At 41.7% G+C, this 18218-nt stretch overlaps 1 protein-coding gene across 1 annotated transcript; it reads left to right on the top strand.

Moving 5' to 3' along the window:
- The first annotated feature begins 662 nt into the window (after positions 1 to 662).
- Positions 663 to 16698, top strand: drd4.S (dopamine receptor D4 S homeolog). The gene is made up of 4 exons (XM_018260074.2): positions 663 to 1538; positions 3029 to 3141; positions 8334 to 8893; positions 16163 to 16698. The coding sequence occupies exons 1-4, from the start codon at positions 1170 to 1172 to the stop codon at positions 16363 to 16365; spliced, it is 1245 nt and encodes a 414-aa protein (XP_018115563.1). The 5' UTR covers positions 663 to 1169; the 3' UTR covers positions 16366 to 16698.
- Positions 16699 to 18218: the final 1520 nt, after the last annotated feature.

The following is an 18218-nucleotide window of genomic DNA, read 5'->3' as shown; positions in this document are numbered from 1 at the left end:
GTAAAAATGCCACGTCTGGCCTTGCCCTAAGGATAATTCGATTCCCACTGTCCTGCTCCCTTTGTTGTGATTGTTTTGAAAGCAGCAGTCCATTATGCAGGGGGATTTGCCTCTTGTGAGAAGCAAAGACATTTCTTTGCATTTAGTAATATTTATAACTGGATACAGAGGATCAGCCTCAAAACTAAAACACCTTCCTTTTTATCACTTTTCTGCCAGAGATATTAAATCTAGAGAATTAGCTATGAAAGATCTGATCTCAGTATAATTATTAAAGAAATAGTGTGTTTAAGTTCTGTGCTGTGCATTTCCATTCTAATGAATTCTGGGTGAGCCCATAACCCTGGGAGCGTGTAGGAGGCAGGTGACAGAGCAGTAGCATCAGTAGCTCTTTCCAGCTTCTCCCCCCTGCACTCTCTCCAGCTTCTCCCCCCCTTCACTCTCACCAGCTTCTCCCCCCTGAGCTCTCACAAACTTCTCCCCCCTGCGCTCTCACAAACTTCTCCCCCCCTGCGCTCTCTCCAGCTTCTCCCCCCTGCACTCTCACCAGCTTCTCCCCCCCCTGCACTCTCATCAGATTCTCCCCCCTGCGCTCTCTCACACAGTCACACTAAGCCGAGCAGGTCTGAGATCTGTGCTCTGATTGGAGCAGCTGCCGGACAAACCCTTTCCTACCTTAATCGGCTTTCTTCTCCTGGTCGCGACCCACTTGCAGATTAATCACCTTGGGATCATTCAGTTCTTCACAGGGAAGGCAAGAAAGCACAAACTCATCTTCAATTTAACTTCATTCTTATGGATGACTAACACTAAGCAAGCAGTGCTCGTTCTTCTCCAATTTAGGGATTAGCAAATATTTAGGATTTAATTTCATGTGACTCATCTAAGATGAGGATATTCCTGTATTCAGGAGCCCCTCAGCCTGCTATTCTGAGGATGATAGCTGGATGCAACGTGTCTATGAAGCTTGAAGTTCTCTTCTGAGGTTGTTTGCTGGACCTGCTTGTTCTTCTTTGCAGCTTCAATTTGCTCCGTTCCCTTTATGTGATTTATATGGTCAGAAAACTGTCTAAAAAATGATGGATCACATACCATATTTACATCCTATGAGGAAACATCAGTGGTGACCAAGTCTCTGAGGATAAACTTTCTTGGACTCAATGGTATAGATGAAGTCTCCTGTGAAAGAGCAGCTTGCTTCCAGAAGCAACACAAGGAGAAGGTCTCTGGATAGGGTAGAATATAGCAAGTATCATTCAGTGTTTGGTGCTACAGCAGGGCACTGTGGTGGTGGAACCATGCTCAATAACATCTCCAACAACACATCCCACTCGGCAGAGGATCCTCATTATAAGTTTCTAGCCTTGGTCATTGGCTTCATACTGATCGTGTGCATCATTTGTGGAAATGTCCTCGTTTGTCTAAGTGTCTATAAAGAGAAAGCCCTAAAAACCACCACCAATTACTTCATAGTAAGTCTGGCCGTGGCTGACCTGCTCCTGGCTGTGCTAGTGCTTCCCCTCTATGTTTATACTGAGGTAAGTACACAGGGATGGGGTTTATTTGTAGGTGTAAATACAGAATATCTCAGAAAACTGTAGCAGGAGCAAAAGAAGTAACTCGGGCAATGTTTCCCATATGAGAGGATTAAGCCTTAACACTTTGAGTTCCGGCTGGAAAGGCTAAGTGTTTTCTATCTGCAATTAATTACTAAATGTATTCTATGTCTATCTCATATTAAATGCTGTATTTCTACACTGAAAGAGAGCAACACTCAGATGCACAGTAGGTACATGTATCTCAGATTAACATTTCTAATCCCTATGGCTTTAGCACTCCCAGGGGGCCCAATGCAAAGAGCAGGAGGCCACCCTAAGGGCAGAGACACAAGTGGCGATTCGGGGAGATTTAGTCGTCCGGTGACAAATCGCCTCTTCTTCGGGCGACCAAACTCCCCCCCGAACTGACTTCCCGCCGGCTAGAATCGAAAACGCCGGCGGGATGACGCTCGGAGCTCTTTGTTTTCTGGAGTCGCCCGAAGTTTCCTCATAACGACAAGGCTACAAAGATTAATATCATTTACCCAGTCAAGGTGTTATTTCCCTTTTGTCCAATACTCCTCATTTCTATACTTGTGTATCTCATGATATTGGTTATGAATACAGTTTTCCCGACTTGTACATAGCTGTCCCTACAGAGCTCTATTTTTATAGTTCATATTCTTGTTCTTCACCTTTTGCCACCATCTTACTTTTCCATGAACTACTTTCCTCTACTCAGTGCTCCTGGGCAGGGGCGTAACTACAGAGGAAGCAGACCCTGCGGCTGCAGGGGGGCCCAGGAGGTACAGGGGGCCCCATGAGGCTCTCATTGATGAGGAATTTGAACATATATTGGTAAAACAGGACAAACACTGGATATGTTTGGGGTCCTAAAATTAATTTGCTGTGGGGCCCAGTAACATCTAGTTACGCCACTGCTCCTGGGTCTTTTGCTCTGATATGAAGTCACCCTTTGATCCCTTAAACCACTGGATTCCAATCCCATCCTCAGGGCTCAATCACAAGGGCTCTGGTTAATCAATAAATGGAGGAGTTTTGTTTTTTTTTATAGAAAGTTGCACATAGAACCTAAAAACAAACACAGCTGGTGACTGACGACCTTGGCTTGGACTTCTTTAGAGAATACTGTCTAAATCAGGGGTCCCCAACCTTTCATACCCATGAGCCACATTCAAAGTAAAAAAGAGTTGGGGAGCAACACAAGCATGAAAAAGGTTCCTGAGGGTGCCAAATAAGGGCTGTGATTGGCTATATGGTAAACCCTATGTGGACTTGCAGCCTATGGGAGGCTCTGTTTGGCCATAAATCTGGTTTTTATGCAACCAAATCTTGCTTTCAACCAGGGAATCAAAAATAAGCACTAGCTTTTAGACCACTGGGAGCTTGAGGAGGGGTTGAGGAGCAACGCGTTGCTCGTGAGCTACTGGTTGGGTATCACTGGTCTAAATCAATAATTATCTGTTCAGTTCCTAGGAGGAGTTTGGACCCTCGGCTTTGTTGTCTGTGATGTTCTCATGACCATGGACGTCATGCTGTGTACAGCCTCCATCTTCAACCTTTGTGCAATCAGTGTAGACAGGTAAGTACCATAACTGCTTAACAAAATAACAGAACTATCATCTGCTAAACATTAGGGTAAGAGGTGACACTTGATGTGCAGCTAAAGTGTAATGTAGATCACCTGTTGACATGAGCAAACTCGGCCAGGATCATCCACCCCATCAATCAGTCATTAGTTACTTTGGACTGCTTTAGGGATGGATTCAATGGATCATTTTTGGATTTACTGAAACCCAAAATCTGCAACTCAGAACCACCTTTTCATATCTCCAATTCTGCACACAAAGTGTCACATTTATTTGTCCATTGCTTCAAAGTCCCATAACATTAAAGGTTCAGATTTAGGTCTACAATAGTTGCATTAGCGATGAACGAAAATTTGCTCCTTTAGGGCGACAACTCTTCTCTTCTTGGGGGCGACTAATCTCCCTGAACTGCCTTCCCGTTGGCTACAATGTAAGTCCCCGGCAGGATGACACTCAAAATGCTTCGTTTTCAGTTGCCCAAAGTTGCCTCAGAAGGAAACTTTGGGCGACTTCGGAAAACGAAGCACTCTGAGTGCCATCCCATCGGCGATTTACATTCTAGCCGGCGGGAAGGCAGGAGAAGGCAGTTTGGGGAGATAAGTCACCCCGTAGAAGAGGAGATTTGTCACCGGGCGACTAATCTCCCTGAATCTGACCACGTGTCTGTGCCCTTAATGTTGCTGAAAAGTTCACTTTGTAAAACTTTCAACAAAAGTCATTGGAGTCATTAGGAAGGTATAATTACATTTTACTCTCGAAACAGAGACCTATGCCAGCCCATCGGGGGAGGACCATCAACTAATATGGTCTTCACCCCCACTGGGTTTTCAAACCTGCTTAATAGTGATTTTAGCCAGACTAAAGGGGGTTCAATCTGTCCATGTATGGCCAGTTTTAGGACTGTGATCCCATGTCATGTTGAGTCCATCTTCCAAATGTATTTTTTATTTTAAATGACCATGTGATATGGATTTTGTTGAAGGAACCTTGTTTGGTAGGCTGTTTTATTGGCCAGATTTACTAACAACATCATGGTGAGTGTGGTTCTAACTCATGGGACAAGGGCTCTCTGTCTCTGACCGAGGGCGAGAAAAAACATTGAGATTCTCCTAACCATGGATAAAAACAGGGAAAATAATACATAGATAGATGTTGCAATACTCAAACTCATTGTAGATTAGGGATTGTTAAACTATGGGTTGAACCTACACATGATGAACAACACATGTTAAGTCACCACAGCAAACATTGCTAAAAATGTTGTATTTTATACACTCAACTTATGGCTCCAATCTAAACATCCAGCATTCCGGTAATAGTAATGCTTCAGGCCTTCATAGTTGTGCACAGGAGCTCACCATCTTGGATTTTGTTAGGGTATCTTTTCAGTGTCAGTGACACGCACATGCTCAGTATACACTAGGTAGTTATCGGAAATCTCAGCTCAGATAACTGATAGCAGCCCAGGACATGTGCTGTGTAGTGATGGGTGAATCTGACCCATTTCACTTCTCCAAAAGTTTGCAAAACGGCAAAAATTATTGGAAACAATTTTTGCTCATCACTAGTTCTGGAAAGAAGAAAAGAAGACAGAGAGTTACTGGGGCATCTTTCAAGGCAAAGATCTTCACTGCTACCGGGCTGTTGGTTGTTATGGTTACTGCCCAGGTGCAAATTTGCCCAGTGTTTACAATACTAACTCTAGTATGCTAAGATTCGGGGAGATTTAGTCACCCATTGACAAATCGCCTCTTCTTTGGGCGACTAATCTCCCCAAAAAGCCTTCCCGCCGGCTAGAACCGAAATCTTCGTCAGGGTGGCACTTGGATCGCTTCGTTTTCCGAAGTCGCCCAAAGTTTCCTCGTGAGACAACGTCTGAAAACGAATCGTTTCGATTACCATCCTGTCGGCGATTTACATTCCAGCCAGCAGTTCGGGGAGATTCGAGGAGACTTGTCGCTGGGCGACTAATCTCCCCGAATTTTAGCGTGTGTCACTGCCCTAAGACTCTAATATATTTAATCTGGGTCCATCCAAAAACGTTTAAAAACTAGTAAGTAAAATAAAATGAATATCTTTATTGGATTTTGAATGTTCCATAAAATATAATATACATTTGGGATCTACGTAATGTTCTCCCTCTATTATACCCAGAATATTTCCAAATCACACTGTCTTTCCCACAACCGATAATCTTCTCCTCATCCCTTTGTGGCTGTAAAAGGATTTGCAAAAAAAAATAACAATGCAGCAGATGTCTTTAATCTACTCTCATAAAAATACAAAGAATCCATATGGAAATGATTTATATAAAAACAAGATTACAGGCGCTTATAAAAGGTTCACATTGGCTGCAGAACACGCACCTCGTCCAACAAGGATTTCCTTTATTATTAGATTGTAATGAGTCTCTGGGTGAAACAATGACTCTGCCGAATGAATTTCACTTTTTTCTTTTGGTAGCCAAATTGGTTTGAGAAGGGTGAGATGGAAAAAGAAGAGACAGGAACTTGTGCTTTTATCTGCCACTTTTATTTGTTCCATTGAAAGTATTTGTTCCACTCATGGGTGTCAGCTTTGGCACATTGAGAGCAGGTTCCAAGTGAATGTTACATCACAGTCACGGCCTTCTCTATAGAGAATACAATCTCACGGAGCTACAGGTTAAAAAGGCGTAACAGTCGCTGCATTTAAAGGAGAACTAAAGTTTTACAAATATTAAAATGATGAATTCAGTTTTGGGCTTCTGTGCCGGTCCAAGGCAACCAGAGCCCTTTAGCAGTAAAGATCTGTGTCTCTAAAGATGCCCCAGTAGCTCTGCATCTTCTTTTCTGCTGATTTTCTGCACTGCTGTCACTTACTGAGCTGAGCAGAGCACAAGTCACATGACTGGGGGCAGCTGGGAAATTGACAATATGTCTAGCCCCATATCAGATTTCAAAATTGAATATAAAAAAATCTATTTGCTCTTTTGAGAAATTAATTTCAGTGCAGAATTCTGCTGGAGCAGCACTATTAACTGATTCATTTTGAAAAAATGTTTTTTTCCCATGACAGTATCCCTTTAAATACAAGGAGTGTAATGGCATTTCATTAAGGAACTGAAAAATAAGCAACTGATGTAAAGGGGTTGTTCACCTTTAAATTCACTTTTAGTATGACGTAGAGAGTAGTTATTCTGAGACAATTTGCAATTGGTTTTCATTTATTATTGGTGGGTTTTGAGTTATTTAGCTTTTTATTCAGCAGCTCTTCAGTTTGCAGTTTCAGCAATCTGGTTGCTGGGGTCGAAATTCCCCTGGTAACCGTGCTTTGATTTGAATAAGAGACTGGGATATGAATAGGAGAGGCCTGAATAGAAAGTCGAGTAATAAAATGTAGCAATAACAATACTAGGGATGCACCGAATCCAGGATTCGCTTCGGGAATTCGGCCAGGTTTTCAGCAGGATTCGGATTCGGCGAATCCTTCTGTCCGGCTGAACCGAATCTGAATCCTAATGGGTGGGAAATCACGTGACTTTTTGTCACAAAACAAGGAAGTAAAAAATGTTTTCCCCTTCCCATCCCTAATTTGTATATGCAAATTAGGATTCGGATCAAGTATTCGGCCAAATCTTTCGCGAAGGATTCAGGGGTTCGGCCGTATCCAAAATAGTGGATTCAGTGCATCCCTAAACAATACATTTGTAGCCTTACAGAGCATTTGTTTTTCAGATAGGGTCAGTGACCCCCATTTGAAAGCTGCAAAGAGCCAAATAAGAGCAAATAATTGAAAAAAATATATATAAAAAATAAAGACCAATTGAAAAGTTGCTTAGAATTAGCCATTCTATGTTCACTTAAAGGTGAACCATCCCTTTAATGCTACTGGAAGCAACATGTAATGGGGTTGGTGAACATGTACGAATGAGCCACGGCTTTGGGACCACTGCTCTCATTTAAATGGTTTTTATGGAAAAAAGATGCCCCGCTGTCTGTTTAAAAATCATCATAAGGTTTCGGTTTAATTACCTGGAGCCCTCTCATTGGTTCTGCTGTTTGTATCTACAATTAACAAGTGAAATAACCTGGTAGTAAATATTGGAGTTCTGCCAGTTAGAGGATTATATATTGGCAGAGAGGAATAGCTGCTTAGAACCAGAAAACACAGCTTCAAATGTGGTGGATATATCGTATTAAAATGAATTCTAAAGGGAACTGGGGGAAGGCGGAGTAGGTACGTGAACTTGTCATACTCCTCTTTTAATACATAACATTGTTTTTAGTGAATAAACTCCAAATTAGAATTAAGTTAGAATTGAATACAATATTTGTGGCACAGTGTGGCAAATTGCTTTACTGCTGAATTTTGTGATTCAGCGCCAAGAAAATAAGGGAAATGGAAAAAATGTTTTTCTTATAGAACGAATGTTCCAGTTTGGGGCTGGTTCATGGAAATTAATTAGCCCCATTAATTATCTATTACTGTATGACTGCAATGCCAATTACTACTTCTCGACATAACCATCCTGGTTACTGAATTACTACTGACTGACAATGATCAATCACCGGTCATTGATTATAGGCGTTACTACTCCTTTAACTGAATTGCCAAATATGATCTGTGATTGGTTATTTGGTAGCCTTTATGTAGACTGGCAGCCTATAGTAGGTTCTGTTTGGCAGTACAGGTATGGGACCTGTTATCCAGAATGCTCGGGACTTCGGGTTTTCTGGATAACGGATCTTTCCGTAATTTGGGTCTTCATGCCTTAAGTCTACTAGAAATTCATTTAAACATGAAATAAACCCAATAGGCTGGTTTTGCCTCCAATAAGGATTAATTATATCTTAGTTGGGATCAAGTAGATTATTTGGATAAAATGTAGTCTATGGGAGACGGCCATTCCGTAATTCGGAGCTTTCTGGATATCAGGTTTCCGGATAAGGGATCCTATACCTGTACATCTAGTTTCTATACAACCAAAACTTGTCTCCAAAACAGGAATTAAAAAATAAGCTCCTGCCTTGAGGCCACTGGGAGCAACATCCAAGGGGTTGGTGAGTTACTTGTGGCTCATGAGCTACTGGTTGGGGATCACCGGAGAAATAATGAAGCAAAGGGTTCGATTCCATTAGTAATGCCTTGTCAAATGTTTTTATTGCAGTCTAATGCCAATCTTTTCTGACATTTTGCATTGTAGGTTCATTGCAGTGTTCATTCCGTTGAACTATAACAGGCGCCAAATGGACAATCGGCAACTTTTCCTCATCTCCACCACATGGATTTTTGCCTTTGCCGTGGCCTCTCCGGTCATTTTTGGACTGAACAATGTAGCAGACAGGGATCCCGGCGTTTGCAAACTGGAAGATGATAACTACGTGGTCTACTCGTCTGTATGTTCCTTCTTCATACCATGCCCAATAATGCTGGTACTTTATTGTGCGATGTTTTATGGACTCCGCAAGTGGGAGGAGACCCGAAAGACCAAGTTACGAAGTCACATGTCCCCCGGACAAAAGCCACCGCAGTGCCCGCCACTGTTACATGATAGGAGCCCAACTGACAGCAAATTGGATGACCTGTATCTCTCTGACCAGGAAGATTGCCCCTTTCCACAATCCTATGTAGACAATGGCCATGGAATACAGACTGTGGCCTTCCCTCATCTCAAATACTCCACCAACATGGAACCCGAAAGGAAGCAGGCCAAGATCAATGGACGAGAGCGAAAAGCCATGAGGGTTCTTCCAGTTGTAGTAGGTAAGTCGTTTTAGTTTTATATAAATTAGCCTTTTAAATTCCATTCATTGCCTTGGGCTAATTCTTCATTCTGCCCCATAGATGACACTACCCCTAACCTTGCTGATAACAAAACTGATCATATAATGACTAATTATTTCACAACTTGATGACGGTTACACCAACACTTCACAACATCAGTTTTACAGCTTTTGAAAGACCCCCCCAAAATGAATACTTAGGAACAATAACACCAAAAAATTCAAGTATTTTAATGTGATGAGAATATCACTGTTGCCCTGCACTGGTACAACTGATCTGTTTGCTTCAGAAACTACTATAGTTTATATAAACAAGCTGCAGTGTAGTCATGGGGGCAGTCATTCAAGCACAGGATACACAGTAGATAACAGATAAGTACTACTATAGTTTATATAAACAAGCTGCTGTGTAGCCATGGGGGCAGCCATTCAAGCACAGGATACACAGTAGATAACAGATAAGTACTACTATAGTTTATATAAACAAGCTGCTGTGTAGCAATGGCGGAAATTGAAAAAAGTCTATATGGCACAGGTTAAATAGCGGATAACAGATAACACCATTATGTTCTACAGAGCGTATCTGCTACCTGCTGTGTAACCTTAGCCTTTTCTCCTTTGAATGGCTGCCCCCATGGCTACACAGCAGCTTGTTTATATAAACTATAGTAGTACTTATCTGTTATCTACTGTGTATCCTGTGCTTGAATGGCTGCCCCCATGGCTACACAGCAGCTTGTTTATATAAACTATAGTAGTACTTATCTGTTATCTACTGTGTATCCTGTGCTTGAATGGCTGCCCCCATGGCTTACACAGCAGCTGTTATATAACTATAGTAGTACTTATCTGTATCTACTGTGTATCCTGTGCTTGAATGGCTGCCCCCATGGCTACACAGCAGCTTGTTTATATAAACTATAGTAGTGTTCCTGAAGCAAACACACCAGCTGTACCAGTGCAGTAGTGATGTGGGGAATCTATGACTAGTGCCCAGAGCACATTGCAGATTAAAGGTCATTGTGGCATTAAGGTATTAATTCCAAAAAAAACATATGGCAGATTGGAAAGTGGCAAATTCATGACATTGCAGGAAACACATTGAGGTCGGGAATGTCAGACTTTCAGTTACTATGACAGTTAACTCAAAGGTTTTACACTGTAAATTGCATCCAGTCCGCTGGCTTTCACTTGCTCAGTTATAACACGGCACTGATGTACTAATTCCCATGTGATTGTGCTTTCATTGGGGCTGCTGTACCCTCCACTTACAGTACAGTAGCCCTGTGCTACATTAATAACAAACCAAGATTTTATTATCCCACTCATTGAACAGCCCTCTAACAACCGTACAACAGGCTATCGTATGTCATTTTAACAAGAACATTTTGTGCCCAAAGAACGCTCCCATACGCACAGGAAGAACTTATTTGGTTCTTGTGATTAAATTCATGCAATTCCAGGTGACTTCAAATGAAACCCCAGCTATCCCGTTTTTCACAGGACACGATTTTGACAGCTCAGCCTGCAGTCCTGGGTTTGTTACTGAAATGTCCCGACTTTCTCTCTGATCTCCTGCACTGAACAGCCAAAAAAAAGATGCAAAGTTTCTGACATAATTGGCTTTTGGCAGAGAGCCCAGAATAGATACTTATCGGGGGTGCATGGGTGCGATCGCACCAGGGTTCGTGCCCCCTCAGGCCCACCGGCAGTTTGTGCAGATGTGAATCCGCCGAAAAAAAGGGCTGTACTTTAGAATCTGAACACTAGCCTCCTTATAGTATAACATAACAACGGGGGAGGATTTGTCATTCCAGGATTTCTCTGGAAATGTTTTGTTTCTGCAACGTTGTAATTTTGTGTGTATGTTTTTTTAATTAATACAAATGCCCCATAGTGTATTTTTTAGTTGTAATATTGGTGTGTAGGTGCATCTCAGCTCATTTTGCCTGGTCATGTGATTTCAGAAAGAGCCAGCACTTTAGGATGGAACTGCTTTCTGGCAGCCTGTTGTTTCTCCTACTCAATGTAACTGAATGTGTCTCAGTGGGACCTGGATTTTACTATTGAGTGCTGTTCTTAGATCTACCAGGCAGCTGTTATCTTGTGTTAGGGAGCTGCTATCTGGTTACCTTCCCATTGTTCTGTTGTTAGGCTGCTGGGGGGAAAGGGAGGAGGTGATATCAGTACAACTTGCAGTACAGCAGTAAAGAGCGACTGAAGTTTTCCAATGACAGTATCTCTTTTTAATATGACCACTAATTGTAAATTGTCTTAGTATACTGCATTCTGCAAAATAGGCAAGGTGAGAACCTTGTTTCAGTTGGCAGTGATTGGGAAGCAAAAAGCTGCTCTGGTAATCTTAAAGGGGTTATTTATCAAAATCTGAATTTATCTCATTATTTATTTCCCCTTATTTAGCAAATTCCAGTTTGGGCAAAAACTCAAAAAATATCTTGAAAATCATACGAAAATTTGAATTGGATGAATTTTTCAGATTTTCCATCTGAAAAATCTAATTTTTTTTTTTGATTTTTGCCCAAAAACCATGAAAACATCTGATTATTGCATGAAATCCAGCGCCGATCAGGATATCTTTGGGACTCTTCCCATTGACTTATATACAACTGCGGCAGGTCCGAGATGCCGGATTTTCAGATTCTGTCTTCTGTTTCTATCCTCAGGGTATAATTAATCCAAAAAAAATCTAGGTTTCAGATTTTATAGTGAACAAAAACTAAAATTTTTCGGGTTTTTGGCATTTGGACTTTTATAAATTACTAAGGATGCACCGAATCCACTATTTTAGATTCGGCCAAACCCCCGAATCCTTTGTGAAAGATTCGGCCGAATACCGAACCAAATCCGAACCCTAATTTGCATATTCAAATTAGGGGTGGGAAGGGGAATTTTTTTTTTTTTACTTCCTTGTTTTGGGACAAAAAGTCATGCGATTTCCATATGCAAAGTAGGATTCGGATTCGGTTCAGCTGGGCAGAAGGATTCGGCCGAATCCGAATCCTGCTGAAAAAGGCCAAATCCTGGCTGAATCCCGAACCGAATCCTGGATTCGGTGCATCCCTATAAATTACCCCCTAAGAGTTGAATTGAGTTTTTTAAGAATTTGGCTCTTCTAGTGCAGAGAGCACAATAGGCAAACAGCCCCCCTTTGACCTGATCCGGTGCCAAAGAGGTGAGCCTGGAGCAGATTAAACATAGCGGCCTGAGTGGGTATTATATACACATCATTTAATATAAACATCATTTAATTACAACATAAATATATACAGTAAAGCCACAAACAGCTGCACATGGACAGGGCTCTGCCTGTTTTTACTCCTCGGCACGATTCTCCCCCAAACAGGGGCCATTTCTATCACTTTGGCCCAAAGACTAAGCCACGTGGCACAAAAACTTTTGTCCCCCTGTCACCAACTACACCCCCCAGGTGAGACCCTCACCAACCACTCATTCACATTAGTGGCCTTGTCTTGTACAGTCACAAGAGACCTCACCTGACTCCATGTCATTAGGTTAATAATCCAGTCATGATTTTTTTTTTAAATGAAACCGGGTCTCCAAGATTATCAGAGTGGATCACTATCACTAATGATACGGATGATCTGATATCCCTCATAGTGCGGCACAACCAGAGGGTTTATACGAAACACTGGGCCAGTTATTTTATTGCAGCAAATAATTACTTATTTATCAGGTAGCAGTTGTCTATTATTTTGCAATCCAATGGAAAATATACCTGTTTGGCTGTGCCCAAGGTGAGGAATTATTTACCTATGTTGCACCGTATTTCTTTGTATTTAAGCAGCTTGATGTGGAGCATTATGTAGGCACACGAGAGCTAACCGTGACCATATTAAATCTTATCCTCGGCATGTTCTCTCTGCACATGGGGAAGATTATAACACAGGAACAAGCTGAAGTCATGAAATAATCTCCTGTCCTTGTGCCGGAGGAATTCCCTGCCATGGACAACACAAATAGAAGCTTTTTAGGGACATTAGTAACGTAGAAAACGACTGACACCAGAAAATAAACTTTTTAAATATCTATCTAAAAGTATCTGCCTGATGTTTTTACATTACCTTTCTTATCCCCTTTTTTTTTCCAAGAGGGGGCTGCCATATTTGTGCAGCAGGAGTCTGTTGAGTTGGCCATAGATGCAAAGATCTGATTGTTCAAATCCTCAAACAATTGGACTTCTCCATCTCCCGACCTGCCACTAACCATTCAGATCAAATAAAGTACAAAAGAACTGAGCCGATGTTCTGCCCCTGACAGTAATCGTACGATAGACAAAGCTGGTGGGTCTCCCACTGAATCATACGATCGGCAATACACGCAGAGATATTATCGGCAGCCGACAGAAATGTTTTAACCTGTCCAACCGACTAAACAACCGATCTCCATGGGACAAAAAAATGTCAGGACTCTCCGCACACCAAGCGAAAATCGAATATCGCGCTGATCTGATCGTGGGCCCTAGGGCCCAATGATCAGATCCTAACGAATGGGAACGGGCTGCTCGGATCGCGGGACCGCATCAACGAACAGATGCGGCTGTGATCCAACGGGATTTTCTATCCCATCCGATCGAGATCTGGCCGACTTTCGGCCAGATCTCGATCAGGGAAGCCCGTCGGGGGCCCTATACACGGGCCAATAAGCTGCCGACTCAGTCTGTCAGCTGCTTTTATCGGCCAGTGTATGGCCACCTTAACACAAGATAACAGCTGCCTGGTAGATCTAAGAACAACACTCAATAGTAAAATCCAGGTCCCACTGAGACTGATTCAGTTACATTGAGCAGGAAAAACAGCAGCCTGCCAGAAAGCATTTCTCTCTTAAAGTGCAGGCACAATCACATGACTAAGGGCAGCTGAGAAATTGACAAAATGTCTAGCCCCATGTCAGATTTCAAAATTGAATATAAAAAAATCGGTTTGCTCTTTTGAGAAATGGATTTCAGTGCAGAATTCTGCTGGAGCAGCACTATTAACTGATGCATTTTGGAAAAAAAACATGTTTTCCGATGACAGGATCCCTTTAATCAGCAAAAATAAATGGGAAGTGATGTGGCTATAAAGTTGCAGCTGTCGGCTGCATTATGTTCTTGTGCAGATTGAATAGTCTCATTAGACTGTAATCGAATTAGTTGCGCATCAATCTCATGTGCAGAGTCAGAAAACCTTTCTATAATCAAACAGGAGATTCATTCATGTCTCGTCGGGTTAACTGTTTCTCTTCCAGTCGTGGCCACCAGACTGGTAATCTGTGAGTTCTGGCAAATGCCCCATAGACAGTGACTATTTAGTGGGCTGGTGGAGGACTATTTGGGCCTCTGTGTACTTGGAATGCCAGGGCCTATTTTGACTTTCAGTCCAGACCTGGTGGCCACCATGTCCAAATAACAAAGAAATGATTTGTGCTTGAAGGGAACAGTCTTCTAAGTTTAATAACCGTTGGCCTGAATGTGAGATACTGTAGTATAACGACGGCAACATCTTCATTTTGTATTTAATCGGAAACGTCTCATCCATGTGCAGTGAATTAGACAGATATGGTACGAACCTGAAGTGTGAAACGCAGCATTTAATCAGGCGCCCGCCGCACGCCAATGAACACATCGAAATATTCAAAGCAACAATTAAAGGGCATGTAAAGGCAAAAAAATAAGAAAAAGAAATCTATCTCCAATATACTTTAATTAAAAAATGTCTACCGTTTTTATAAGAAACCTGACTGTATGCAGTGAAATTCCCCCTTTCGTTTTACTTGCTCTGACTGCTGTGGATAGGAAACTTCAGACGGTCCCTAACTGCTCTGCAGGGAAACGATTGTACTTTCAAACGGCAGGGGGGAGAGACTTCCCAGAACTGGAGCAGCTTTGTTTGTTTCCCTGTAGAGCAGCCGGCGACTGTGTAGAGATTTGTATCTGCAGATCCAGTGCAGTCTGTATATTCTGATTATTAATCAGTCTTGCTGTATCCGCTTCTATGGCAGATATTATTTGATTTGTGCTGTCTAATTTATGACGATCCCTAAGCTTAAAGGATAACTAAACCCTTGCTAATAAAAAAACTCTACCCCCTACCCTACATAACCCCCCCCCCTAGGTGGTATCTTTGGTAAATGCCCCTAACTCGTTACTTACTTGCAGATTCAGGGCATCGGAGTTCATGGGCGCCATCTTTTCTCTTCGATATTCTTCAGGTCTTTCCTTTCAGCTCATGCGCAGTTGTCGCAAAACTGAAGATTGCTCCAACTATGCATGCGCCGTTACTCCGCTCTATTCCCGAAGAGAAGAAGATGGCGCCCGTGAACTCTGATGCCCTGAATCTGCACCGAGGGGTAAGTACAGAGTTAGGGGCATTTACCAAAGGTACTACCTAGGCTGATGGCCAGACCACACTGAGCATGTGCACAGTCTTGGTCTTGCAGAGATGTTTAACAAAGTTACAAGATGGTGACCCCCTGCGGCCAACTTTTAAAACATAAATCATTTGTTTGATTAGGCTTGTGGTGCAGTAAGTTCATGTTTATGTTTAGTACACAAAATCCGAGCATTATTCTATTTTAGACTTTACTTCCCCTTTGAGTCAGTCTTCTTAATGAGACAGTAACATCAAAACAATAAATAGCTTCATAATCGTTCAATGTTTTTATTTTGACTAGATGGGGATTCTTGTATGAATTCTTAGAAACCTTCGCAGCTCGGTGGGAAATTTGAATATTACGTTTGCGTTGATTTGGAATGTAAAGATTTGCCGCACTTCTGAGCACGTGTGAATTCTTAGAAAGACAAATGGATTTCATGGAGGATTTTATGTTTTTATTAGTCTGTTCACATGGAAGCCTATACCCCTGAACGTAAAGCAGCCCGTTTTTAAAACCAAAGATGGAATCCATCTTTGACTTGTAGGAACCAATCCCCAACTTCCCTTAGGCTCACAGTGTCATGTAAACCCCTCCCTCTGGGACTTGAAGTCCTTCTACTTTTGTTAGTGATGCCTAGATAGTAAAGCAGAGGGATTTAACACTTTAACAATTTAACAGCAGATGAGTAAGTGCCCCAACAGGCACAAAACGCGTTAGGCCGCTATTTATCATGTCTTCATAAACCTTTGTACTTTTTACCATATTGACTGGTTTTTGGAGGGTTTTCCTATGGTTTTAACAATTTCTTGGCCCCTTGTTCCAGTTCATTATTCAATGTTTCTGTCTTTTGCAGGGGCGTTTCTTTTCTGCTGGACCCCTTTCTTTGTGGTGCACATCACACGGGCTCTCTGTGAGTCTTGTAAAATACCGGAGCAGCTTATCAGCATCGTCACGTGGTTGGGCTACGTCAACAGTGCCCTGAACCCAGTGATCTACACCATATTCAACACAGAGTTCAGGAAATACTTTCGCAAAGTGCTTAGTGTTTGCTGTTGACCTACAGACGGTGAGTCCACGACTAATACAGGTGTCCTCTGCTTCCATCAAGACTATCAGAACAATTGTCCTACTTTACTGAACTTCAAGGAAGCCTTCTCTATACTGCTTCTTTAAGGCAGGGAACCCCCCTAAAGGCTCTTGTTTTGGCAGAGGAGCTGAACTCATTGGGACCCAGAAGAATCACTTGCCCGAGTGCACTTGATTGTTGTAAGGGGAAACCATATACTGAAGGGCCAAAAACTTGAAACTTAAAAATTGACTGTCTTGGATGAATTCATTAAACAATGTCAGTGAATAAGCCAATAACTAGTAACTCTTCCAGGCACTAATCCCAGTATTATAAGGGGATTTAGCTCCCAGACCCTCTCTGCTGTGCAGAACCTGGGAATGCAGGAATATTAACTGCTGGAAACCCACCAAAACTGTCCCATGCTTATGCCACATTGTAACCAATGAGATGGACACTATATGGAGTGAGAGCCTCAGACGTGTCTATTGCAAGGCTTGAACTCAACAGAACAGAAGCAGAAAGATTCTGTATAGTTCAATAAATTGAGAATTTGATTTATAAAAAAACACTTATCGTGTGATGTATGAAAAAAAAACTACGACCAAACTCCCATGGCCGACTTCAGTTTATTTATTACTAAAAAAAAATAGGTCCGTTTTCGATCGAATAGGTCCGTATTCGGCCGAATGCGATCGTACGAATCGAAGGAATAGCGAATTCGATTTGAAGTTTTCCCCCCCCAAAAAAACTACCACCAATTGACTCCAAATAGGTTCTAGGAGGTTCCCCATAGGCTAAAACAGAAATTCGGCAGGTTTTAGATGGCGAATGGTCTTAGTCAAATTTTTGAAGAGACAATACATGTTAAATTTCGATATTCTAATTTTAAAATTTTTTTCAAAATTCGATTGAATTTGGACTATTCCCTAGTCGAAATAAACCAAAAATAGCTTGGAATTCAAATTTTTTTCATTCGAAAATTCATCTCGACCTTTGATAAACCGGCCTCTGGGAAGAATGGACCACAATAGACCTGCAATCAGTAACATAAAGTTCAGCTTATGCTTGTGTGGCCCAGTCCATTGGTCACCTTATGGTAAGTAACTATGGTAAGTAAGTAACTTGCAGTTTTTGGCAAAAAACCCCCGAACATTTCAACAAACAAGGCTTTATTTATACAACTCCTACCTTGACATATCGTTATTGATCAATGAAAGAAGAAAGAGTAGAAATTTGTTGGAATCTCCTGCCACAGCCATCGTTACTGATACAGGTGTGAGATGTCCACTCAGAGCTCAGCCTGTGACTTCAATGAGAACTAACAGAACAGAACACTACTTCCTGCTTTTCAGCTCTCTAACTCTGAGTTAGTCAGTGACTATAAGGGGGGCCACATGGGACATAACTGTTCAGTGAGTTTGTAATTGATCCTCAGCATTCAGCTCAGATTCAAAAACAACAGTTATGTCCCATGTGGGCCCCCTTATAGTCACTGACTAACTCAGAGTTAGAGAGCTGAAAAGCAGGAAGTAGTGTTCTGGCTATTATGTTACACATCCACTCACTCCAGTTTATATACATTACATTTTTACCTAACTAACTATATTAGATACATTTATTATTTTGCACAGCCTATCTATTTACCCGGTTTTTATTTTTACCCTGAACTGTTCCTTTAAGAACGGCTGCATTACTGGCAGAAGGAAGAGAGCGAGTGTAAAAGCAAAGAAAAGCTAAACAGGAATTTATACAAATCATTTAGGATATTAAAAGTCACCGAGGAGTTCCATGACCATATAAAGGTTATATATACAGGTTATTTCTAATATCCTCATATTTT

This window comes from Xenopus laevis, chromosome 4S (assembly GCF_017654675.1).
Source record: "Xenopus laevis strain J_2021 chromosome 4S, Xenopus_laevis_v10.1, whole genome shotgun sequence".
Taxonomy (NCBI): Eukaryota; Metazoa; Chordata; class Amphibia; order Anura; family Pipidae; genus Xenopus; species Xenopus laevis.
Note: the sequence above shows the minus strand (reverse complement) of the source record. Positions and strands in the feature narration are given on the sequence as shown.